This window comes from Physeter macrocephalus, unplaced genomic scaffold, assembly GCF_002837175.3.
Source record: "Physeter macrocephalus isolate SW-GA unplaced genomic scaffold, ASM283717v5 random_214, whole genome shotgun sequence".
Classification (NCBI taxonomy): Eukaryota; Metazoa; Chordata; class Mammalia; order Artiodactyla; family Physeteridae; genus Physeter; species Physeter macrocephalus.
The window spans coordinates 22,562-45,975 of record NW_021145500.1 but is presented as its reverse complement, the minus strand read 5'-3'; the positions used below and the strand labels follow the sequence as shown (position 1 = coordinate 45,975).

The 23,414-nt window shown below is 56.8% G+C and overlaps 2 protein-coding genes and 1 long non-coding RNA gene across 5 annotated transcripts in view; 1 reads left to right on the top strand and 2 right to left on the bottom strand.

The window, feature by feature from the left end:
• Nucleotides 1-544: 544 nt before the first annotated feature.
• RAB35 (RAB35, member RAS oncogene family) lies at nucleotides 545-18,367 on the top strand. 3 transcript variants are annotated; one of them, XM_024121052.3, is made up of 6 exons: nucleotides 545-733; nucleotides 6,110-6,160; nucleotides 9,387-9,510; nucleotides 14,405-14,529; nucleotides 14,618-14,742; nucleotides 16,025-18,367. In XM_024121052.3, exons 1-6 carry the CDS (start codon nucleotides 682-684, stop codon nucleotides 16,151-16,153), a joined length of 606 nt encoding a protein of 201 aa, XP_023976820.1. In that variant the 5' UTR covers nucleotides 545-681; the 3' UTR covers nucleotides 16,154-18,367. The 3 variants fall into 3 exon arrangements, with proteins under 3 accessions (XP_023976820.1, XP_023976821.1, XP_054938644.1); XM_024121053.3 differs by lacking the exon at nucleotides 14,618-14,742 and having other exon boundaries at nucleotides 16,025-16,131; XM_055082669.1 differs by lacking the exon at nucleotides 545-733 and having other exon boundaries at nucleotides 5,841-6,160.
• LOC129391847 (uncharacterized) lies at nucleotides 6,179-14,368 on the bottom strand. Its single transcript, XR_008616607.1, has 3 exons — nucleotides 14,179-14,368; nucleotides 11,869-13,284; nucleotides 6,179-6,394 (listed from the first exon to the last, which is right to left on the bottom strand). It is a non-coding gene; the product is annotated as an uncharacterized lncRNA (long non-coding RNA).
• A 1,994-nt stretch (nucleotides 18,368-20,361) lies between the features above and the next one.
• BICDL1 (BICD family like cargo adaptor 1) overlaps nucleotides 20,362-23,414 on the bottom strand; it is a 25,328-nt gene continuing 22,275 nt past the window's right edge. The window contains exon 8 of the mRNA XM_028484700.2: nucleotides 20,362-20,537. Coding sequence (XP_028340501.2) covers nucleotides 20,376-20,537 — 162 coding nt within the window. The 3' untranslated portion in view covers nucleotides 20,362-20,375. The remainder of the gene's footprint in view (nucleotides 20,538-23,414) is intronic.

The window sequence follows — 23,414 nt, the reverse complement described above, 5'->3', positions numbered from 1 at the left end:
GCCCCGGGACACGGTGGAGGGCCCGGAGCCAGCACCCCGGAGGCAGCGTCCAGACAGAAGGGAGCGAAGTGTCCGAGTCCCCAGTCCCGAGAAACCGGGAGCTCGGCCTAAGAGCCGCCCCGCCGGTCACTGCCTGCCAGTCTTTCTCTCTCCGCAGCGCTTGCGAGTCTTGAAGATGAAGAAGCGAGTCCGTCCCGGGCCACGGCCGGGCTTCTCCGGCACTCTCGGCTTCTCGCAGTTAGGTTTCGACCTTAGCTCCGCTCTCCGAAACTTCCGGGCAGGGGGCTGCGGAGGGCTGGCGGCTGCGGAGGGCTGGTGGCGGCGACGTCCACAGAAGGGACGCGGAGAAGACCGGTGAGCGCCCGCGAGACCCTGCCAGGGCGCATGCGCCGTGCATGAGCGCGGAGAGGGCGCGGCTAGCCGCGACCGCGGCTGCGCAGAGGCGGTGCCAGGCGCTGCGCTTGCGCAGTGGCGGGGCGGGGCGGGAAGGAGGGAGGTGGTGGCAGCGGCGGCGGCTGCTGAAGAGGAGGAGGAGGAGGGGGAGCGGAGGGAGGTGTTTCTGTCAGTTCCGGCTGTTTGTTCGGGAAGTGGATCCGCCGCTGCCGGAGCACCCCGGAGGGAGCTGCGGAACGCGAGGCCAGCACCGACCCCGCCCGCTAGCGTTCGCCTCCCCCGCCCGCCATGGCCCGGGACTACGACCACCTCTTCAAGCTGCTCATCATCGGCGACAGCGGTAAGGGCCGCAGCGGCCGGAGGCGGCGTGGGCCCTGCCGGGCGCGGCCCGCAGGAGCCTCGGGGAGGACAGGCGGGCGGGGAGGTGCCGGCCCGCGCGGGGCGGGCGGGGCGGCCGGCGGCCCCAGGGGCGCGCGGAGGGGCTCCGGGCAGCGCCGAGGTGAGGCTGGGGTGCCGCGCTGCGGAGCCGGGTGCGCGGGGCTTGGGGCTGGGTGCCTGGTCCACTCGCCGCGCCGGTCCCTGCCTCATGTATGACCTTGGTCAAGTCGCGCGATCTCTGGAGTTGGAGGGACCCGGGTTCGAGTCCTGGGACTACCAGCTTCCTCACTCTGACCTTGGGCGAGTTGTTTTGCCTTTCCGAGCCTCAGTTCCCTCGTCTGAGAAGTGGGGACTTGCCTCGCTGGGTGGTGTGAGTATTGGATGAGATACAGCTGGAAAAGTGCTTAGTACTCGACCTGGCAGAAAGTGAGCTCCAGGTAGATGTTAGCTGTTGATGTGTTATCAGTAGCCTTTGTAAGCCTCGGTTTCTTCCTCTGTAAAATGGGCATATTCCCAGAACCTGCCTCATGGGATTCCTGTGAGGTTTAAATGAGGTAAGACAGGTAAAGCACTTTGCGCAGGGCCTGGTACATTCCTGCTGCATTATTACCTCTGTATGGTTCCATTTCCTCATCTGTAAAATGGAATAGTAATAGGATCTGCCTCACTGGGCTGATTGAGTATTCAATGAGATAATGCACACACAGTGTTCAGAACAGAGCCGAGCACATAGTGAGTGCTCAGTGTGTGTTTGCTGTTACATCCTGTCTGCTAGACGCGTGTTGGAGGTGGGTTGGCCAACATTACAAAAGTGCTTTGACCACTTATACACTCCTGTAGAGCTCCTAGCTCCCTCTGCAGTGCCTAGTGCAGTGCCTCACACCCAGTAGATGCCTAATGTATACTTACTGAACGAATGAATGAATATCAAGTGTCTTAAGAAAAGATAGGCTGGTTTCTGAGAAAGGGTGGAGGTTTTTTTTTTTTAACGTTTATTTGTTTATTTATTTAGGCTGTGCCAGGTCTTAGTTGCGGCAGGCGGGCTCCTTAGTTGCGGCATGCAAACTCTTAGTTGCGGCATGTGTGTGGGCTCTAGTTCCCCGACCAGAGATCGAACCCCGGCCCCCTGCATTGGGAACGTGGAGTCTTACCCACTGGACCACCAGGGAAGTCCCAGGGTGGAGGGTTTGGAGTGTGGCAGGTAAGCAGGTTTATGGGGTGACCAAGGGGTCAGGGAGGCAGGCCCCAGGAGGTTTATGGGAGGATAGCTGAGGTGCTGGGATTTTATGATGGGGAGGGAGGCTTGGGAACGTGCCAGACTTATAGACCAGACCTGAGTTGAGCGTTGGCAGCAGTGTCATGTTACTGGAGGCAGGGACCAGGTTGGTGGTGGAACCCATGGATTGTTAAGGAAAGAGGGACCAAATCAAAGGGGTTGTCAGACCCTGATGTGGGGGTGCTGTGACAGTGTCATAGCTGGACCAGGAAGGTGGGTGGGTCGTGGTCTCACTGCGGAGCTGGGTTGGGATGTGGCTGGTGGTTTGGATCAGGTGAAGGGTGGCTGAGGCTTCTGAGGCTGCTGGTGGAAGGGAGAAAAGTTAGGGGCTAACTAGGGAGATGAAGAGTAGCTGTGGCTGGGGCAGGAGTTAGAAAGGTGGAGGATGGATTCATTGTGGTTTGAATGAAAGAAAACCAGACAAGCTGTGTAGCCTCGCTCTTGGAGATGGCCTCGGGCATTTCATGGGGTCCTGAGGCTTATGCCTTTCAGGTTTTGATTTCAGCCCTCACCTTGGTTCTGAGGGGCTGGCACCAGGGTGATTTCTCTCCTTTTGGAGTTAAAGTCAGGCTACTATGGTCAGGGTCCCTATCCCTCTGCAAGACATCTGGGGCCTGTGTGTTGATATACAAAAACGAAAAGCATAAGCTTAGCCAGAGGATGCACCCTGTTGGCTTTTCTCCTTGGTGAAACCCAGGGGATGGTTTTGGCCCCTTTCTCACTGTACATTTTGCATGGTGTATTGATTTTTCACTCAGAAGTTAGGTGTGGGAGAAGACTCACTGGGTCAAGATTTATGTGACCTGGTTCCTTGTTCAGTCCGAGAGTGTAAGACTATGTTGTGTAGAGGAGACGGATGTTTTACGGTTTAATTTCTCCTGACAGGGAGCTGATACTCAAAGCCCAATGCTTATGAGGCTGGGAGATGGTAGCCATGGAAGTTCAAACTAAGCTTTGGCAACTGAGCAAGGAGACTAACATCACGCCCTCCCCTGAACCTGGCTCCTTATGTGATGCTTCCTTAAGGTTTTTCAAACGATTTCATAGACACTCTCTCATTTGATCCTTACACATTGCCTGTGTGGTTTGTCAAATAAGGAAACTAAGGCTCAGAGTAGCTGTCTTGCCCCAAGTCACACAGCTCTTCAGAGGCAAAGCCAGGAGTTAATGCACATGATGCTTTGTGAGCAGCTGGTGTGGGGCCTGGCAAACAGTAGGCCCTCAATGGGTGTTTGTTTCTTTCTGTATAAATCTAGAGCTCTCCTTCCCACTCTGCCACATTGTACACGCTTTTGGAATACAACTCCTCAGCTTTTGCAGCTCTTGTTTGTGTCTAAGGTTGTATACTTTCTCTTATGCTCTTCTGACATTGGCTCTGGTTTGTAACAGCATTTCGTCTGATCCATGGGGCCAGCCAGACTCATCCTTAGAACCTGGAGGCCGCAGTGGCTGTTGAAGGTCTAGTTGAAGCTTTCGACCTCACAGATGAGTGAACTGAGGCTCGGAGCGGGGGTGACCCGTCTGAGCCTATACAGGGAATTAGTTCCTGAGCCAGGCTTAAACCTGAGAACACTTTACTCAAAGGTCTAAGGGTCTCCAACAGCCTAGAACCGAAGCAAAGAGGGATGAGGGAACTAGAGCCCAAGGGAGGAGCACGGCCAAGGGTGGGGGCTTCTGTGGAGGCATTCTGAGGACCAGAGCATCTGTGTAGGGCAAGAGGCAGAAGGCAGGGGCAAGAAGGAGTTTGCTGCAGGGAGAGCAGTGGTGACTGAGAGTGGTGGGTAAGGTTTTTGCAGAGAGAATTTGTCTCCCGCTACCAAGAGGCATCAAGGGCCAGGGCCTGTGATCTCTTCAGGGTCGAGGATGATGGGGCTGGCCTGTCGGGGTGCGTGCTGGACACGGCCCTTGGAAAGCTGCTGACTTCGGCTGTGGTGAAGGCAGATTGGTACCCGTCACTTCCTCCCCTGGGCGGGTGCTGCAGGGTGGATGGTGGCAGCGTGTGTTCCCAAGGTGGCTTCTTCAGGGATATTTAGGAAACAGTGTTTCTCTGGGTGGGTTTCCCTTCCTTTCAGGGGGAAGAGCAAGGCCAGAGGTGGGTGCTGGCCTGAAGCAGCCGTTGACGTGGTGACTGTAGTGGTTTTGAGCAGCTCTGCAGATGAGCTTGGGGTGAACGAAGGGCACCCGGAGAGGCCAAGCTGGGGGGACGCTGCTGATTCCCTGCTTCATGCAGAGAGCACCCCCCACCCTTAGACGTATGCGAGTCAGATACCATTTAACTTAAAAAAAGGATTCTGCCGCCCCCCGAAAGTTTGACCACCACTGCTTGGGCTCCTTTTACTGCTGCAGCCGTAGCGTTGGGTAGCATGGCTGTCTGTGATTGGCATTGGCTTAGTCATAAATTCACTAAACAGTTTTTTGTTGGCCCCTACTGAGTGCTGGGCCCAGCTTCCAGCCCCGTGAACGTGCAGGGCAAGTGGAGCGAGACCTCCTTCCTAGAGGAACTCATGGCCCAGTGGCCCAGACACAAGGTTTTTGCTGAGCAAGCGGGCCAGGAGGCTCCAGGAGGAAGCAAGGAGCCGGCGGGGCCGATGGGGTGTTGGCGCTGGGCAGAGCGCCTTGAGGGACTAGCCCAGGACTGGGGCTCTCCTCAGGCTGGGCAGGAAGCCTCGCAGAGGAAGTGGCCCCAGCGCGGCAGGCTGCAGCTGAGCGGTGGGGACCGGGGCTGCGGCACCTGTCTGCCCAGAGCTGCACCCAGCCTGTCTTCAGGATTGTCAGACCCCGGTTCACTCCATGAGACAAGTTCTTCTGGGCATCAATGGGCGACTCACCCACTTGGAGAGGTCCCCAGAGGAGATCGTCAGAGAGGACGCCTGGGTCAGCTGGGGATGGGGCAGCGGCAGCTCCCTCTGAGTATCTGGTTAGCGCACGGGTTCCTCCCCACAGCCAGGCACACATACTCAAAGTTCGCGCTTAGCTGGGGCCGTAGGCGTGGGGTCTGAGACCCTGGGTTAAGATCTCCTCTTGTCTAGCTTTGATAGCACTGCTGCTAAGACTCTGACAGGCATGGGACACAGGAGCCACTTTGGGTTTTTTGTTCCACTTCCCGAAGCAGATGCAAGAAGACCTCACAAGCAGCACGTATTGGCAAGAGCCTTGGAGCTCCAGGGTAGACAGCCCTGGATTCAGATCCAGCTCCACGCCCCTGCCGAGGCCCCTAGACCAGCCGTGTAGCTTCTTGGAGCCTCTGATACCTCATCTTAAGAGATGCAGCTGGACTTGCAGGAACATCTGAGTGCCGGCCACACGTAGTGCCCTGCGTGTGTTAGTGCTTTCCTTCTGTGCTCGGTCAACCCAGCTGGCTTGGCGGGGGGCGGGGGTGGGGACAGGAGGACACAGGGCACAGCACAGGTGCACCTGGAGGCTAAAGCTGCCGTGTGTTGAAGTAAAGGGAAGCCACCCTTACGAGGGTTCTGCCTGTTCTTGGAACAGGAGAGACTGTGGGAAGTGAAATGGTCTGAGCGCCCTGAGCTGTCGGGCTGACGGGTGTCAGGCAGACGCCCCCCTCGCCGCCCATGTAGCTACCCGTGGCATCGGCCGGGGTGAAGGTGGCCGACAGTCAGTTCGCGTTGTCTGCGCCTCACTTTCTTTGTGTGCAGAATGGCCCTGAGGATCTCCAGGGTGCTTTGCAGCCATGCAGCCCCTTGTCTCTCACCAGACCGAAGCTCCACATGTGGTGTGCGTTTTCCAGGGACTACATTCTAGATACACCTTGGGACCAGTATCACTTGGTTGGACTTCCCCTGCTTCGTGTCCGTCGTTGGGTCTCTTCCTTGGGGTTGCTGGGCCTGGCCCTCACACGGGCCCAGCTCGTGTCTTACACTGAGATGGAGGAAGAGGTCAGAGATCCAAGGGGAGAGGTGTTCTGGTGCAGGCTGGTTGGGGAGGGAGATGGGTGCTGCTGTGCCTCTGAAGAGTTAGGACTCGGGACCATCTCCCTGAAGAGGGGTAGGGGTTGGAGTGGGGACCCGGGCCTCCTCTCATCTCCTGCTTTCTCCCCTGCAGGTGTCGGCAAGAGCAGTTTACTGTTACGTTTTGCAGACAACACTTTCTCAGGTGAGTGTGTCCCTGGGATGCTGCCGGGTGTTTTGGTTTTAACATCCCTTCCCCTGGCGCCAGAACACCCTGGCCTCTGCCTAACGTCAGAACAGTCCTCATTCTGATTGCCAGACAGGGAAGGAGGAGGAGGGGGCGTAGGTTAGAAGTCTCTGTGGTCGGTCTTCATCTATCTTGTTCAAAAAAATCCTTTTGCAGGCCCATCCTTTTTCTACTCAGGATCTTTTTTGTGCCCTAACATTTAAAAAAGAAAGAAAAAATGACAGGTTAGGACATACCTGTATAAAGTGTCAAACAGGAAGGCTCAGTACAGTGAAAAAGGAGCGATGCTCCCCACCCCCTGCCCCACCCCCACCTTGGGTGCCCTGGTAGCCTCTGCTCGGCGTGATGTGTCTCTCACTCGACTCCACACGCTGTGGGCCGCCCACTTGCCTTCCTCTCGGCATATCGAGGATCATCCTTGCACGTCTACACGCAGACCTGTGGTACTTTTGAATGGCTGTGCGGCTTCCTGGGCTGTTCGGGGATGCACATTGTTCATAAACAGTGTTCTTGATGCATGCATGCTTTCTGGTTGCCTCTATTTTAAGTGGTGCTGTATTTCTTGGGACACACTGTGTGTTTATTCTTGCATAGAAGTGGAGTTACTAGGTCAGGGGGTATGTGCTTTTAAAGTTTTCACAGGTACTGCCAGTTTGCCTTTCACAGAAGCTGTACTAAGTTGAAGGGGTCTAAAGAGCCCCTTGTCAGTGCTGATCGGTACTAGGTCTTAGTGGTGTTCAGTTTTGCTCAGCTGATAGGCAAAAAGTGCTGCTCGTTCAGTCTTGTGTTTCCCTGGTCACTGGTGAAGTGGGGCACATTTTCATTGGTCGAGCACATCAGGTTCAGTGCAGAGGCTTCGGGCTGTCTTGGCCTCTCTGATCGAGGACTGATGTGTGACTACCTCTGGGAATTCCTGTGATGCAATTGAGGGGCGAGCTTCACTTAGGAAGTGATTACGTGGTGGACGCCTCTCTCTTGAGGAAGGGAGAGGTGGGTTTCTCCTGACAGTGACCCTGCACACCCCTGGTGGCGTGGCATTGGAAAGAGTTGTCGTCTCTATGTGACCGTGAGTGTGACCGAGTCTCAGCTCATCTTTAAAAGTGGGACCGATCCCCATCCCTCCCACGTAGGGTTACTGCGAGGATTCCCCAGGACTAAGTAATCTCTCAGTAAACACCAGGGCTTTGGCGTTGCTGTTGTCTCCTGTTCGAGAATGGTGACTAGTGGGCACTTCTCACTGTGCTGGAAAACATTCCTCTTCCTCCTTATGTCCCTCTGACTCCCCCTCCTGTCAGCTCTCAACTCTTGGAGGGTTCTCTTTTGCAACCTCTCTCCTCCTTTCCATTTCTACTACCAGTTCAGACTGCTGTTGGTTCCAGCCCGAAGCATTACAGCAGCTCCTGCCCATCCCGTACCAGACTGCTGAGTTCATCTTGCTAATGCATGTCTCTGGCAGGGTTTCCTCTGTTTAAAAACCTCAGCGGTCCTCTCTTAAGTGAGCAGAGTTCACAGCAAGGTTTCTCCAGTGTAGCACCACTGACGCTCTGGGCCCTGTAATTCTTTGCTGTGGGGACTGTCCTGTGCATTGAAGGAGGCTGAGCAGCATCCCTGGGCTCCACCCACTAGATGCTGCCAGCACCCTTCCCCCTCCCAGTTGTGACAAACGAAAATGTCTCCAGACATTGCCAAGTGTCTTCTGAGGGGGGACTCAACAATCCTCTGTTGAAAACCACTGGCCTTCATAATCTATCTTCAGTTCACCTTTCCAGCTTCCTACCTCATGCTGTCTGTTCATGCTTTTTTGTGTTTTCACTAGCTCACTCACTTATTCAGCCATCAGCTGTGTATCAAGTGCCCACAGCACTAGGTGCTGGGCTGCTCTCCTTGGTGTAATCCAGTCCCCGCAGAGAGCCAGATGCCGCCTTGTCCTCTGTGCTGCCTCAGTTCTTTTCTCCTGGGTGGGATGTCTTTCCCCCAGCTAATCTCAGCCTTTGAAATCATACCTATTCTTTCAAGCCAGGTCTAAATGTGACTTGCGCCCGACAGCCTTCCTTGATCTCCACCCCACTTTGAACTTTGACCTTTCCTAGCCACTCTACACACTTGATAGAGTCAGTTGTGTGTGTGTCTTGTCTGCGGCACCAGGTCACACTGTCAGCTCCAAATGGAGTGAGAACATGGGCTCTTCTAGCATTTGGGCCTTTGTAAGCCTGGACAGGACTATTCTGTTGCCAGAAATTCTCTTTAACTCCATCTTTCACACAGATGCCCCAAGAGAGCTATTTACAATGCAGCTCATGCTTGGATTAAACCCTTCAATGCCTCCCTGTCACACACACACAAGAGAAAGTCCAAGCTCTTGAAAATGGCACAAAGGCCAAGATCTGGCCTTGCTCACCTCCACCCCCAACCTGCCTCCCTCCGTGTGCTTGACCTCAGGCCACTCCCCACCCCCACCCCGCCACACCACGGCTACGTTTGCTGCCGTCTCCTCTGCCTGGAGCAGTGTTTTTCAAATTGCAGGTCGGGACTTAGTTTTACTTTTTTAGTTTTTATTGGAGTATAGCTGATTTACACTGTTGTTACTTTCTGCTGTACAGCAAAGTGAATCACTTATACAAATATACATATCCACTCTTTTTTGGATTCTTTTCCCATACAGAGTATTACAGAGTATTGAGTAGTTTCCTGTTTTATATATATATAATAGGCCCTTATTAGTGATCTAATTTATTTGTATATAGATATATATATTTTACGTATAGTAGTGTGCATATGACTTATGTTTTAGGAAGTTAATTTTGTGGGTCATTTAAAATGTTTGGACTAGAAAAGAGAAGCCTGGAATGCATCATAGGCTCCCAGCATCCCCAGGCCACAGTGAACGTGTCCTTGCCCCAACCACTCTAGTAGAGGGGCATGTCCCCTCCCCCCAGTCACGTCCCCTGTTTTATTTCCTTTGTGGCACTCACTGCTCTTGAAATTGTCTTCTTTATCACTTTGTTTCATTGTATCCTGTCTGTTGCCCTCACCTTGGGGCTTGGACTTTTTTGTTCAGGGCTGTGTCCTTCAGGCACTTGGAGTGAGCGGGGCGGGAAGGTGGAGCCCAGGGTCACCTGTGCCATTTAGGGCGTGGTCTGACCAGGGCGGCCTGTGGGCCCTGCTAACATCTGTGTGTGTGCAGGCAGTTACATCACCACGATTGGAGTGGATTTTAAGATTCGGACTGTGGAGATCAACGGGGAGAAAGTGAAGCTGCAGATCTGGGACACGGCCGGGCAGGAGCGCTTCCGCACCATCACCTCCACGTGAGTCAGGCCAGCCCCGCTCCCGCTCAGACCCCTTGCCACCGACATTCACAGTTGAGCCACTAAGGCCGGGTCACGATAGAAATGCCACTGGGGCGGGCCCCCGCGACTGTTGTTGGGAGGTGAGCTCCTTGCCGGCTGCAGTGGGTGGCGTCGAGTGGGGCCCTTCCTCTTCCTGAGGCTGCAAGAAGAGGAGGGGGCGTGGCGGGACAGCGTGCGCCAGTCCGGGGTCCTTTGGTTCCTTTGTCTTTAAAACGGGGTAGCAGTGGTGAAACACTTAGGCAATGACAGTGCTCTTGTTAGGTGTCAGCTGTGACAGCTGGGGTCGTGGGGTCAGCCGTGCAGGCTCCGGCCACCACCCTGACTTCCGGGAGGGGGCTTCCTTCTGCTGGGAGGCCTGGAAGGAGCACTGGTAGGTAGGAGGCCGTTGGGTGGCCCCTCCTCTGCCTCCCCAAAGCTGTCTACTGGGAACCCAGCTCACGCTGAGGGTTGTCCTCCTTTGCTGCTGCAGTACCTTTGTGATTCTTAGCTGTAAACAGGACGAAAACCTAGCTGGAGCTCCAGACAGCAGGGGTCCTGTGGAGTGGCTGTTGGTTAATGGAACAGGTTCCAGGAAAGAGCAGGGCTATGAAGGCAGACACTTGGGAATTTACATTTTTGCTCTGCTGTGTGACCTTGGGCAAGTTGCCTAAACTCTCCATGCTTCAGTTTCCCAGAGGGCTTGTCTTTGGGATTTGCTTCAATGCCGAGTCCCGTGTGCTTGGGGACATCCACGCGTGAACATGGATGATTCCATTGAGCTCCCTGCAGCTGGTACTCTCATCATCCCTGTTTTACAAACGAAGGAGCTTCCGAGGGGGTCCCGCTCCCTGTGATGGGCAGCGCCTGGGCTCCACGCTGGGGTGTGTGCAGAGCAGGAGCCAGCGCCTGGCCTGGAGTAGTCGCTTCTTCCATCGGCCTCTCCTTTGCCTCCCCCAGCAGAGCCTGTGTGAGTGGGGCTCTTGGGAAGGCACGAGGAAGTCTCCTCCTGGCAGGGTGAAAATGGGGCAGACCCCCGGCTGGCCACCCATCCAGAGGTGGCTCAGGATCTGAGGGGTGGGAAGTGTGAGGGCCGAAGAGCCCCCACGGTGGTGGCTGGGAGTGTCGGGGGGTCCAGGGGTGCCGGCTGGGTGGGTGGGTGGCCGGCTGGCCCTGGTCAAGGGCCTTCAAGGGGCCAGAGCCTGAGCAGGCCTAGAGCGGGGGGGCTTCTGTCACTGGGCCAGCCCTGTGGTGAGCACACGTGCCGGGATCTGTGACTCCCTGAGACCCCGGGGGTCCCCAGTCCTGGGGGCTGCCCAAGGCAGGTCTCTTGCAACTACTTCCCGAAGAGCTGCCTGAGCCCCCTGTGTCTCGGCAGCTGCCAGTGAGGCCTCAGCTAAGGAGGGCAACTGGGGTCAGGGGGTCCTTGGGGTAGGATAGACATAACGAGCTTTTGGGCAGCCCAAGCATCTAGGCCTGAATAAGACCAAGACCTCTTGCTGGGGTCGGGAGGAACGGGCACCGACCCCAGATATCCTTACTCTGGGCCGGGACTGTCGCCAAGGACTTTACCTGCTTCATTTCATTTAATCCTGATAAAAAGTCCTGTGATTATCTTCATTTTACAGACAAGAAAACTGAGGCCCAGAGAAGGTGAAGTAACCTAGCTTGCTTGGTTAGGAGTTGAACTGAGGTCTGGCTGATGCCAAAGCTCATGCCTTTAACTGGTCCACAGCCCTGCTCTCTGCTGGCCCTCCACCGCCAAGGGGCTGGGGCTGGGGCAGACGGCAGATGCTCTGGTGCCTCCTGTGGGTTAAAACCAGTCAGGGAAATCAGGGCATCTGAGGATACTGGGCCTGTGGCCACAAGAAATGCTCCAGGCAGGGCAGTGGGGTGGGGGAGCCTGAGCCCTTTCAGCAGAGGAGCACAGGGCTGGCCATCCTGAGGTCAGCTCCTTCCAGGGCGTCGGGAAGAGGGTGAACTGCCTCCCTCATCCTCTGGGGGAGAACTCCGCTGCTTGCAGGCAATCTGGGTTTGCACGGGAAGGGGGCGTGCCGCACGCCTGCCGGCCTGCCTGGGGGCTGAGGGAAGGAGCCTGGAGTTTGTTCTCTTCCAAGGATTGGGGCAATCTGGGGGCAATAACGTGGCCTTTTCTGATTCAGGGCATTAAAAGAGGAAATAAAATTGCATCCTGTTAGCCTACTGAGAACGCCCTGTTGTCCCCCTCACTGTTTCTTGCCTCCTGGTGGCTGGGGTTCACTGACCCTGAGCTGCGGCTGGGGGCATGGGCTGGGGTGGGGTGCTGAGGGCGAGGCAGAGGCAGGGAAGCCCCCTCCGTACCTGGCCCTGGGCTCAGGCCTGGGCTGTGACTTGCAGCGGTTCACTCCACTCAGCCTTACGTCCTCGCTGGTGACGTGGTGACCCTCCTGTCTTGTACCAGGTGTGGCAAAGATCAGTAAGGTCGTGGGTGTGAAGCACCCGCGCTGTGCTGGCATAGACCCAAGTTGTGGCGCGTGGACGTGATGACTGATGGAGGAGGAGGTGGGAAGCCCAGCACACCGGTGCCCTCCTCGACCGAGCTCTGAGCTCCGGACTGGTTCTCTCGGGTGACACCCCCTTGTCTGGGTCCCAGAGAAGGCGGAGGGTCCCGGGGAGTAGTGGGGGCTTGTGCTGGGGCCACGGCTGTAGGCATTTCTTGGCATGTTCAACTGTCTTCAGCAAGGGAGGGTCTGGAAACACAGTCCACTGCTCGCATGTCCTTTGCTGGCGGGGGACAATCATCTGTCCTCACCGGTTCCCGGCATGCTCTCCTGCACCCGCTCAGGTGGGTGTCCACCAGGTGGACACAGGTGATGACCTGGTGCTCTAGGGGGCAGCGGGGGGCAGGGCCTGGATGGCTTGATTGTTCAGGCTCCCCAGGGCAGGGCGCTGTGTCCTCAGGAAGGCAGAGCTGCAGGCAGATGAAGCTCCTGGGGGACGTCAGCGGGTGTCTGAGGGTGGAGAGCCGGGGTTGGGCTTTTCTCACTGCCTTGGTGGCCGGCCTGGGGAAGCTGCTGTCACTGCTGCCTGCCACGCTATCCCTTGGTTTTCTTCCATCTGCGTCGGGGGCCCAGATTGTCACTGAAGGAATAGTAATAGTGATAATAAAGAGCTGGCCCTTGTGGAAATATGTATTATCTCCTTAGTCCTCCCATCCACCCCAAGAGTTAAGTCTGAGTACCTCCATTTTACAGTTGAGGAAACCGAGGTGCCATGAGGTGCACGCAGTAACCTTCCCAGGGCCCCATGGCCTTTCATAGATGGAGCTCGTTTGACCTGTGTCCTGCCATCGGGCCTCGACTCTGAGGAGCCGGCCAGGGTGCTGATGGGCATGCAGATGAGAGCACGGCTGCACCTGCCTGCCTGGCCGGCCCCAGCCTCCTGCAGCCTGTGGTGCCTCGGAACCGCCACCTGGGAGGGGCTGCTTTCCTACGGGCTTGGGGCCCTGATGAGCCCCAGGAGGGCAGAGGCGCTATGGGCTGGGTCGGGGTGGGGGGTGTCCCCGTCTACCCATGAGCACGGCCTGTTGCAGGCAGTGGTTCTTACCCTCCTTGTTCTCAGAAGCCCCTGGTGAGTGAGAATCTCTGCAGTGCTGGGTGATGTGACGTGTCAGGGCAGGGGGTGTCACCTGGCCGCTGGGTCAGTGAAGGCTCTCTGGAGAAGTGTGAGGCTCAGTCCTCCTCTTCCTTCCAGGGTTGATGTCCTCCATCCGTCCTCCTGAACCATGTGAGTGAAGGGGGATGTGGTGTCTGGAGAGGAATGTTCACATCCTCCTGCCTTGCAGACCTTCCAGCTGACCTTAGGCGCCGGGGTCTGTGCTTTTGGATGCGTCCTGATGCCCAGGTCATTTCCATGCCCTACCTGCCCCCCGGCGTGGATAAGCCTGGAGTGGCAGGAGGGGAGGTGCCCACCTGCCCCCAGGGGAGTGAGAACAGACCTTGGCAGGCTTCCCAAGTGGTGCACGTTCTTGGAATGGCATTTTTTTTTTGTTTGCGTTACACGGGCCTCTCACTGTTGTGGCCTCTCCCGTTGCGGAGCACAGGCTCCGGACGCGCAGGCTCAGCGGCCATGGCTCACGGGCCCAGCCGCTCCGCGGCACGTGGGATCTCCCCGGACCGGGGCACGAACCCGTGTCCCCCGCATCGGCAGGCGGACTCTCAACCACTGCGCCACCAGGGAAGCCCACTGTCCTCTTTTTAACACTCAAAACCTTTTTCTGTCCTCAAATCTGTCATAGTAAAATGCCATTCCATTGGGCTTCCCTGGTGGCGCAGTGGTTGAGAGTCCGCCTGCCGATGCGGGGGACACGGGTTCGTGCCCCGGTCCGGGGAGATCCCACGTGCCGCGGAGCGGCTGGGCCCGTGAGCCATGGCCGCTGAGCCTGCGCGTCCGGAGCCTGTGCTCCGCAACGGGAGAGGCCACAACAGTGAGAGGCCCGTGTAACGCAAACAAAAAAAAAAAACCCCCAAAAAAGAGGACAGTGGTAATATGATGTCAAATGCAAACATCACCTGAATTTTAAAAATAAAACAACTTCAAAGAAGTTTCAAGCTGTTGGCAGCCTCTGAACAATTTGGTTGGCCACTGCAGGGCCGCGTGCTCCCTACTTACCGTGCCTGGGGGGCAGCAAGAGCAGCGGTGCTGCTGGCGTCCTCCCTGCTGGCTGGGCTCTGGATGTCCAGCCGAGGCCGGAGGGAGAGGAGACACCGGGCGTGTTGGGGGAAAGCACTCGTCCCCTCGCCGTTTCCCAGCCGCTGTCTGGATGCAGGCAGGCGGGTCCTGCGAAGGGGCTACTCTTGTTTAGGCTGAAGCTCTGACGCAGACCCTGGTCCTACAGATATTATCGGGGGACCCACGGGGTCATCGTGGTCTATGACGTCACCAGCGCCGAATCCTTTGTCAACGTCAAGCGGTGGCTTCACGAAATCAACCAGAACTGTGATGACGTGTGCCGGATACTAGGTGAGGCTGGACCCAGCAGGGTAGACAGTGGGATGGAGGGTGGCACGGCATTCCCACGGGGCTGGGCTTACCCTGCTTTGCCTTGAAGTGGGGAATAAGAATGACGACCCTGAGCGGAAGGTGGTGGAGACAGAAGACGCCTACAAATTCGCCGGGCAGATGGGGATCCAGTTGTTTGAGACCAGCGCCAAGGAGAATGTCAACGTGGAAGAGGTGAGGCCTGCACCGGAGGGGCGGGGGGTGAGCGCGGCCCAGCTCTGCTCCACCACCACGGCCTCCTTGCCCAACCCTGGCCTGCCTGGGTCATCCAGGTGGCCGACAGAAAACGTCATAGTAACGGCCGTTGATTGAGTGCCTCCTGTGTGTGCCAGGCCTTGTGCTAGGCTCTCTACAGGTGCCACCTCATATCTCAACAGTCCTCTGAGGTAAACTAGTCCCATGTTTCAAATGGGAAACAGGTTCCGCTCATGAGAAGCTGAGTCAAACTATGCCGTGCTCCACACCACAGCCATGCACGGTGTCCACTCAGTCCTCTGCCTCCCCGTCCCTCCCCTGCCCTCCCCACTGTCACCTCTGGCTTTCCTTGGGGCCTTGGCCTCCTGCAGAGACCAGCTAGCTTTCCTGTGGCCTCCAGAGCTTGCTTGGGTGGGTGTCCGGGCGAGCCCCCCGAGGCTTCTGGGGAGGCACATCCCCTCAGACTGGCTGGGCCTCTGGACCGGGGCAGCCTCCTGTCACTTAATGCTGCAGCTGCTGGAAAGCGCTTGTGGGTCTTTGGAGAAAAGCAGGACCTTTGGCCACAAGCCCAAGCTGGCTGCCCTCACGGCTTCAGGAGGGTCCTGCCCGTGGGGTGTGGAGCCCAGGGGCACCGGATCCCACTGCATCCTGGGCTCGGGCTGCCTGATGGCAGGGACCCCCGGGCGCCTGCATCAGGCTAGTGTCACAGTGTGGGCTTTTCCACTTAGGGACCTGTGGCGGGGCCCTGAGTCCTCTCCACGCTCCACTGTTCCTTGTGTAGATTGGGGTGGGGTGAGAGCCTCTGCCTCCCGGGTTGCGGGAATGAGTGAAGCAAATTATGTCACGTACTTGCTACCTTTCCCGGGAGTGGAGGAGAGCTGTGGGGTGGTCTGGGGAAGGTTCTAGGCAGGGTGTGCAGGGAGGTAGCGTGGAGTGGGCAGGCTCTGGGTGCTTCTGGTCCGTCGCAGGGGCACCTTTATCTGTATTGTCCGGAGTCCAGCTGAAGGAAAGGAGCTCTTTCTCCTTTAAGAGAAAGATTGGAAAACCCCTTCCCTGAGACGTAGCTCAAAGGTCTTTGATGTTGTTCCTCTTTGACCTTTATAATTCACCACCTCCTTCTAGATAGGGTTTGAAGATACACATACAAAAAAACTCACCAGTAGAACTAGAAAGCTGGGCCCGGGGAGGCAGGGAGGTGGCCACGCTGTGACAGGGCCTCCACGCTGGTCTGAGGCCCGCCCTGCCTCCTTCACCCTCACAGATGTTCAACTGCATCACAGAGCTGGTCCTCCGAGCAAAGAAAGACAACTTAGCGAAACAGCAGCAGCAACAACAGAACGATGTGGTGAAGCTCACGAAGAACAGTAAACGAAAGAAACGCTGCTGCTAATGCCCCCAGCCCACTGCAGAGACTGCACTGCGGCCACTCCCCCTGCCCCAGGCCAGGGGGCTCCTCTCCTCGGGGGACACTGTTTCGTGCCGTTATTTAAAGAATTCTCTCCACGTTTTTGTACCGGGAGGCGCCATCGGCACTTCCTCCCCTCCCCCCTCGAGTGCCAAGAAGGTGTTGGACAGCCTGCCCTTCCCTTCTGGCGCCCCTGCCCCCCGGCCAAGGCGCCTGGGCCCGGCGAGGACGCTGCCAGCCGAGCGGACTGATTAACCGGAGTTTGTACATAATGTATATTGCTTTAACCAGCGCATCACCCTTGTCCTGCTCTGGCTCTTGCCTCCCTAATGCCAGCCTGCTGCGACACCCCCTCCCCACCCGACCCCAACTTACTGTCAGCAGCTTCCTGAGGGGACAGGATTACATTCTAGACATACCTTTTGCCAACCTGGGCTGGTGAAGTGGGCTCCACGTGACTCGTTCTCTCTTGCAGGCTGTCGGTGTCTGTCCCTGGCATGTAGGGGCTCACCCCTGTCCGGGGCCTCTGCCGGCCCAGCTCCCTCCCCTCCCCATCCCATCCTGTAACCATTCTGGCAGCTGGGGAAACCTGGCCTTGAAGTGGGCCTGGGGTTCCCATCAGAGTCCTGGCCCTTCATTTCCACAGAAGGAGTCACTCCTGCCCTTTGGCCAACGGATTTCTTGTCCTGCCTTCCAGATGCCTCTGAGCTACAAACCCAGGGGAGCTATGGCTTCTAATTTATATACCAACCTGTTTTGGTTCCAACAGAAAGGTAGGGGTGTGTCTGTGCAGGGATGGGCTTGCAGGGGGACTAAGGAGCATCATTTTAACAGATAAAGAAAAATGAAGCCAAATCAAATGAATTAAGTTCCTCATACTCTTTTTCTCTTACTGAGGTTTGGTTGGCACAGCAGCAAAAGTTGTGGCCGCCCCACTTTGGGTCCAGTGTTTTTAGAAAAAGTGAATGGCTTCCTGTCGTCGTGGAGCCGGGCTCTTGGCCAAGCGGCTCTGCCTTCCCGGTGGTTTGTTGGTGGGAAAGGAGGGGCCTCCCACCCCGGTCTCTGTCGGCCCAGGGCCTCCCGCTGAGTCCTGGGTCTCCGATGCAGCGCAGCCCCAGGCACCTTTTGAGTGTGGGGAGTGGGTGCCAGGGGCCGCAGGGCTGTGGGGACGATGTCTTGAGCCGCACGCAGGCAGCCTTGGAATCACTGACAGGACTGTTTTAGTACAAAGGTAGCATGAGGATTTCTTAGTGAGTGGGAAGGAATGGCCGCTGGGGCTGGGAGCCGGCTCTGACCCACCGTGGTGCCCTGGAGGAAAAACCAGGGTTGTCTGCATTTGATGACTGTCACCCCCACACCCTCGAGATGCTTCATTCACCTTTCCCCTAAAAGGATCACGTAACCTGGGAATAATTTATTTCAACACCGTGATGTGTTTTACTAGATTTCCTTTCCTAGGTGATTTCCAGGCCAAGCCCTGATTGGACAATCACATCACAGATCTCACTGCACATTTTCCATGTCACCGTTGATGGGTTTTCAATCAATAAAAACTGGGGGTTTCTTCTGACCTGTCTCTCCACTTCCCCAAACTGCCAAAAGCCCATAGTGCCCATAGTTCTGTGTGACAGGCCTTCACTTTGGAGCCACAGGATGAGGTGGGAGCGCTGGGCCTGGGAAGGTGGTGCTGTGGGGTGACAGCAAGTAGCTCTGTCTGGTTGGGGTGCTGGGAGCCACAGTGTGGTCTCCATCCTCAGGACCGTCCTGGCGACCACAGGTCCCGTGGAGGGTGTGGAGAGCTCAGGCCTCCTGGCTGGGCCACTGCTCGGCTCTCAGGTGACACTGGTGTGGCAGTGCTTGCAGATTCAAGCGGCAAGAGGAGGGGGTCCTGGAAGTTTCCAGCCCAGGCTAGAAGCCACCGTGGCTTCTGGCAACTGGACATCCAGACCCAGGTGGTGGGGTGATTTGGTGATGACAGCGTGCCTGTCCCGCTGAGTGTCACACGCATGAATGGGGGGTGGGGGAGGGGGAATTCAGGGCTGGTCCGGCGTCCTGGTGGACCTGATGTGAAATTCCTGTTGAACAACAAAACTTTTAAATGGTTTGCTAGGATTATTTCTGTATTGAAAGTTTCTAATTATGCTTTTTAAAAAAATACTAAAAATAAAGGTTCAAGCTGCCAGATTTTCTTCCAGGGTCTGTTTGCTCTCCTCCAGCTGTGCTCTGGGTGGGCCTGGCTGCTTCCCACCCACTGTGTCCAGCTCTTGTTTGTTCTGGTCTGAGTCCTGCACAGATGCCCATCAAGGCTCAGGGATGCTTTCAGAAGCCAAGTTTGTTTTCTCCATGAAAGGTGGGTCCGGGTTGAGCTTCCCCTCTGGCTGGGAGCACACGTGGTAAGATGCCAGGGGAAATGCCATGTTTATTCTCCGTGTGCCCAGAAGGATGCAGCAGAAGCTTTGCCTACAGTGATTTTTGTGCCAAGCTGTTGGACCTGCTCACGGCTTGGTAAGCGGTGCTGGCAGGGCCTGCCTGTAGCTGGGCAGCTGCGGTGCTGGCAGGGAGCCCGGGGCCAGGGTGGGCGTAGACACGGTGCCTTGGGTCACTGCTCACAAAACAGCCGTCACTGATGGGCTGCCTCCACTCCCCAGGGGAGGTGCCTTTTCCTGGCTGAATCCACTGATTTTGCACCAACGCATGAGGTGACCTCCCAGGTGCATGGGTGACTCACTATCACTGCTTTTTCACAGCCAGCCAGCCAGCCAGCGGTTCAAAAACGTAAAGCTGCATTCTGCCCAAACACCCCCTCCAGGTACCCAGTGACTGAGGCAGGAAGCTCTGTAGAAATTCATTTTATTCTTGAGACTATTTTCAAAAGAAGCAGTGGTGCGCTGTTTTTCTAAAAATATGCTTTTATAGATTCATATATAATATGTATATTATAAAATCCGTACATGTATTTACATGATTGCTACATACAAAATTACAGCACTGTGGTATGTACATATCTATAGGTACATTCTTTCCACTCATCCCTGCTGTGCTTTTCCCGTGTGAGGGAGGGAGACGAGCCTCTGTAAAGCGGCTTGCGGGCTGGCTCAGTCCAGGCGCCTCTGAGTCGAGGCCTCAGCAGAGAAGGTGAAGTGGTCGCTGAGGAAGGATTAGGAGTTGGGTTGCCGGGCTGGTCCTTCTGTGGGCCTGGTGGGCAGCATCTGGAGGCGTCCACCCCGTGGTGCCAACACTGCCCTTGAGGTGGAGTGGCTGATCACAGACCCCTCCGGAGCCATTCTGTGGCCTGGACTTGCTTGGCCGAGCCAAGAACTTGTATAGGTAAGGGGTGCCAGGGGCCTGTGGGAGGAGCAGACCCCTCTCAGCCCCGGCGCCAGGAAGGGGAGAGGGCTGAGGGCTAAGCCTGCAGAGGGCCGCGCTGAGGATGAAGGCCTGCACTGGAGGGGGTGGGGGAGGGAGGGCAGCAGTGGCGGGGCTGGGGCAGGCCCTTCTTCCTCTCAGGCTCGGGGTGGCCTCAGCCAAGCCCCGGCAGGGCCCGCTGTGGCCGAGTGCAAGAACAGCCCCAGCCGTCAGGCCCCGCAGGCTGGGGCTCCTGGCCCGTAGGTGCTCCAGCAGAGGTGCATGCACGCGGGTGAGGGGCCACCTCCTCCCTGGGCCAGGGGTTGCTGGAGGTTGGGGTTCAGGCTGGGGCCTGGTGCCCTGCAGGACTAGGCCCCCGTGGCTCAGACCAGCTGGGGGCAGCCAGGGCCTCCTGAGGCATGCAGAAAGGGCCTCCATTTCTTCCGTTCCCTGTATTCCAAAGCAGAAGGGCAACGGTGCTTGGGGTTGGGCACGGGAGTCATTGATGGGTAGGCAGAGTGGGCTGTGATCCATCAGGTCTGAGCAGCAGAGCCCAACCAAGGGGCCACTCTGGAGGCAGCCTGAGCCCTGCTCAACAGCAGCAGATCCCAGGGAAGCCCAGGCTGGGTGTGGCCAGGCAGTGGGGACAAGGCTCCTGCCTGTGCCTCTGTTGAGAGCAGCCTTCAGAGGCCGAGCGGGCCCTCCTGGACGACTTGGCCCCTGTGCGGGTGGGCAGTGCAGCTGCTGAGCCTGGCCCGGGGGTGGGGTCTGGCGTGCACACATGGTGCGCTGGGCCCCGGCCCATGCCCCCTTTTCAGTCGCCTCCAGTGCGCCCATCCTTGCTGGCCTGACTCCTCCCAGTTTAAATTTTCCTGAAGAATGAGAAGAGCCGTTTGCCTTCAGCGGTGCTGGGCTCATCGCCACGCCCCGAGCCGTGGGCCCTGGAGAGGGCAGCAGCAGGCCGGCTCTGTTCCTTCAGGTGCGTGTCCATCAGCTGTCGGTCAATGACCCTGTGCATGTCGTCCTGCAGAGGGCAGAGCGGAGGGGGCTGAGCAGCTCTGACCCGGCGCTGGGGGTGGGCGGGGAGGTGGCAAATGTAGGAAGCACGAGAGATGAGGATGAGGGATGAGATGAGTGAGCGGCTGCAGCCACGGCTGCCCCGACGAGACCAAGCAAGCAGCAAGTGTGGACGCAGTGCGGGGACACAACAGTAGCCACGCGGCACCTCCAGTCTCCTCAGGGCTTGGGCTGGCTTCTCACTAGTATTATTCCCTTGGCTGACCCTGCAGACCAGGTGTGTCTCTATGGGTCCAGAGGATGGCCGCAGCTGATACTTGCCTGTCTGCCTCTCCACCCAGCCTGCCAGCCCACACCAGTGCTCAGCCTTGCTTGTGACTGGCCCTCTCTGTCCTGCTTCCTGTGTCCCCTTGGGTCTGGGTGGGCTCCTCTCACTTGGCACCCACCCCCCCACCAAGCCCTGGGGTGGCCTCAGCTTGCCAGCTCTCCAGCCTAACATCCTGGCCTCAGGGGGCTTTTCCTTCCCCTTCATCCCCTTCAAATTACTACCAGCCTGAACTGCTGATGCCCATGCACCCCTGGCAGGCCCACGTGCGAGGTCACAGGCTCCCTGGTGCCGTCCTCGCTGACCACCAACCACGCGCTCGGCCCCCACTGGCAGAGGCCAGGGGGCATCACCATCTTCGGGGCTTGTCTTGCTCCAACTTACGCCCACTTCCTTGGCTTCCTCAATGGGGTAGCACCTTTCCCCTCCGGTGTGTTAAAGTTGCATAGAAAACTCCCCCTTCTCCCTGACTTCGCCTTACAGAACATCAGCTTTTATGCCACGGAGTGGCTAACGGACTGAGCAGCTCCACTCTCCATTCTACTTGCTAGATTCTGAGTCTGTGCAAGATTCCATTTGATAAAGGCGTTCCGCCACTAACACACTATGAAAACTATTGGTTTAGAATCAAAAGCAGCCCTGTCTAGTAACATCAGCCGGAAACACAAGCATCTGCCTGATTCCTTCACCCTAAACCCGATGGGCTCTGGGATATCCTGGTGAAAAGACCGAGCCTTGGGCCGAATGCTGGAGTGAATCAGCTGCTCGTGTCTGTTCGTGCACAGGACTGTGAGGCCTGCTTTCGGGCTGGGCGTTTCCTGAGGTCGGGGCAGATGACCTCAGCGGCCCAGAGCAGCTGCTCACTTGGTGAGCACAGGAAGTGGGCTGGCTGGGCCCCTCTCCCAGCTTGACCAGCTTGTCCACCACTCCTACACACTCACCTAAGCTCTCACCAGTCACTCAAATGTCTTTGCAAGTTTCAGTGTGAAACAAAGGGACTTTCCTGACCATGTCACCAGGTGGCAGCAGGTGTGGACCCCTTGCTCACGTCCTGCTCTCCTGCCTTCCTCCCCTCCCTTCTTCATATTCAACTTCCTACCTACACCTCTCCTCCTCCTCATCACAAAAATGAGATATAGTCTTTACTTTGAAGGTCCCCGTGTCAAATCCTCAGCACAGTGCCCTATACTTAGGAAGTGCTCCATAAAAATCTATGTTGTTAAGTGTTTTTTCTGGTACATTGCAAACTGCATTTTTTTTATACTTTAAGATTTATCAAGATAATTCCGTGAAATATATCAGTTCAAAACTTCGTACACACACATGCATGAGCTGCTCATGATTCCATGCCGGCCGTTACTTCTATAAAACAACCGATTTATGAGGAGGTGGAACCAAGAAACCAGGGTCAGACGGGTGAGCCTGTCAGTACTGGGCCACCTGCTGCCGCGCTCACCGATGTGACAGTGGAAGGAGGAGGGAGGCTGGGACTCGATCGATGGCATGGCACGCTGTACGGAGATGACGCCGGCGCCGACACACAACACGGTGGACCACAGGGGAGGCGGCGGGGGCAGGACTGCGATGGTGGCAGGGAGGAGGGTGGGGATGAGGGCTCGATCTCACCTCAAAGGCAGGAGGGGCGTACAACTAAAGCTGTTGATACGGGAACTGAGAAAGGCCACTAGATCAGAAACCAAAGGAGCCAGATAGTAAAAAGCCCTGAGGAAGCAAACTGTAGCCGAGAGAAAAGAGAGAAGAACAGGGGCGGTGAGCCAGGAAACAGCAGCTGGCTTTGGGGCAGGAGGCAGGGAGCCAGGGAGCAGCTCTCTAGCGGGGAAGCCGGTGCTCCTGCGGCCAGCCCGGCAGGGCCCTGGAGGAACAGTCACTTCTAACCGGCCCTCCATGCGGGGCTTGCCTGGGAAAGCCGCAGGGGACTTTTCATCTATCTGGTTAGGATTTCTTGGGGAGAAACAAGAATGGTTACACCCACGTTCTGAAATTGTACTACCCTAACCTCATTAACAAAAAGCAAGTATGGCCCTGGCCCAGTGGGCAGCCACGTTGGGCCTGGGACAGGGTAGGCCGACTGGACTCTGACAACTGTGGTCCTAGAGACGGACACACTGACTCATTTTCCCCAGACCTGTGTCAGGACAGTGCTCTTTGGAAAAAAGGAAGTTGGCCTTTGAGAAAGGGAAGAGCATCAGCCACTGGCAACCCAAGGATGGCTGAACTACAAACATCCAGTTGTGAATGTTCAGTCAGTCATATAGGGCTTCCTGGGCCCTCCACGTTAACAGCCGTTTCTTTCTGGCTAATTTAAACAAAGCCAGGATGACTAGCTGAAGGAGGCCCCTGTTCCAAGCCTAGAGGTTGGCACAGCCTGGGGTTCCTTGCTCTCGAGAGCATCTTCCTTCAGGCATTCTTCCCCAGGGACTGGGGGACCACGAGCCCTGAATTTCATCAGGTGAAGACTGGGATTACTGCTCACCCCACACACATGGGACCCTCCAGTAACAAGCTCTCATTTTTTTTTTTTTTTTTTTTTTTTTTTTT

Bases quoted from the DNA above. Each gene is read 5' to 3' on its own strand.
- RAB35 (XM_055082669.1), top strand. From the start codon at position 5,932: ATGGAGGAAGAGGTCAGAGATCCAAGGGGAGAGGTGTTCTGGTGCAGG. The intron at 6,161-9,386 runs GTGAGTGTGTCC...GTGTGTGTGCAG, and splicing joins TGCAGACAACACTTTCTCAG to GCAGTTACATCACCACGATT. The intron at 9,511-14,404 runs GTGAGTCAGGCC...CTGGTCCTACAG, and splicing joins TTCCGCACCATCACCTCCAC to ATATTATCGGGGGACCCACG.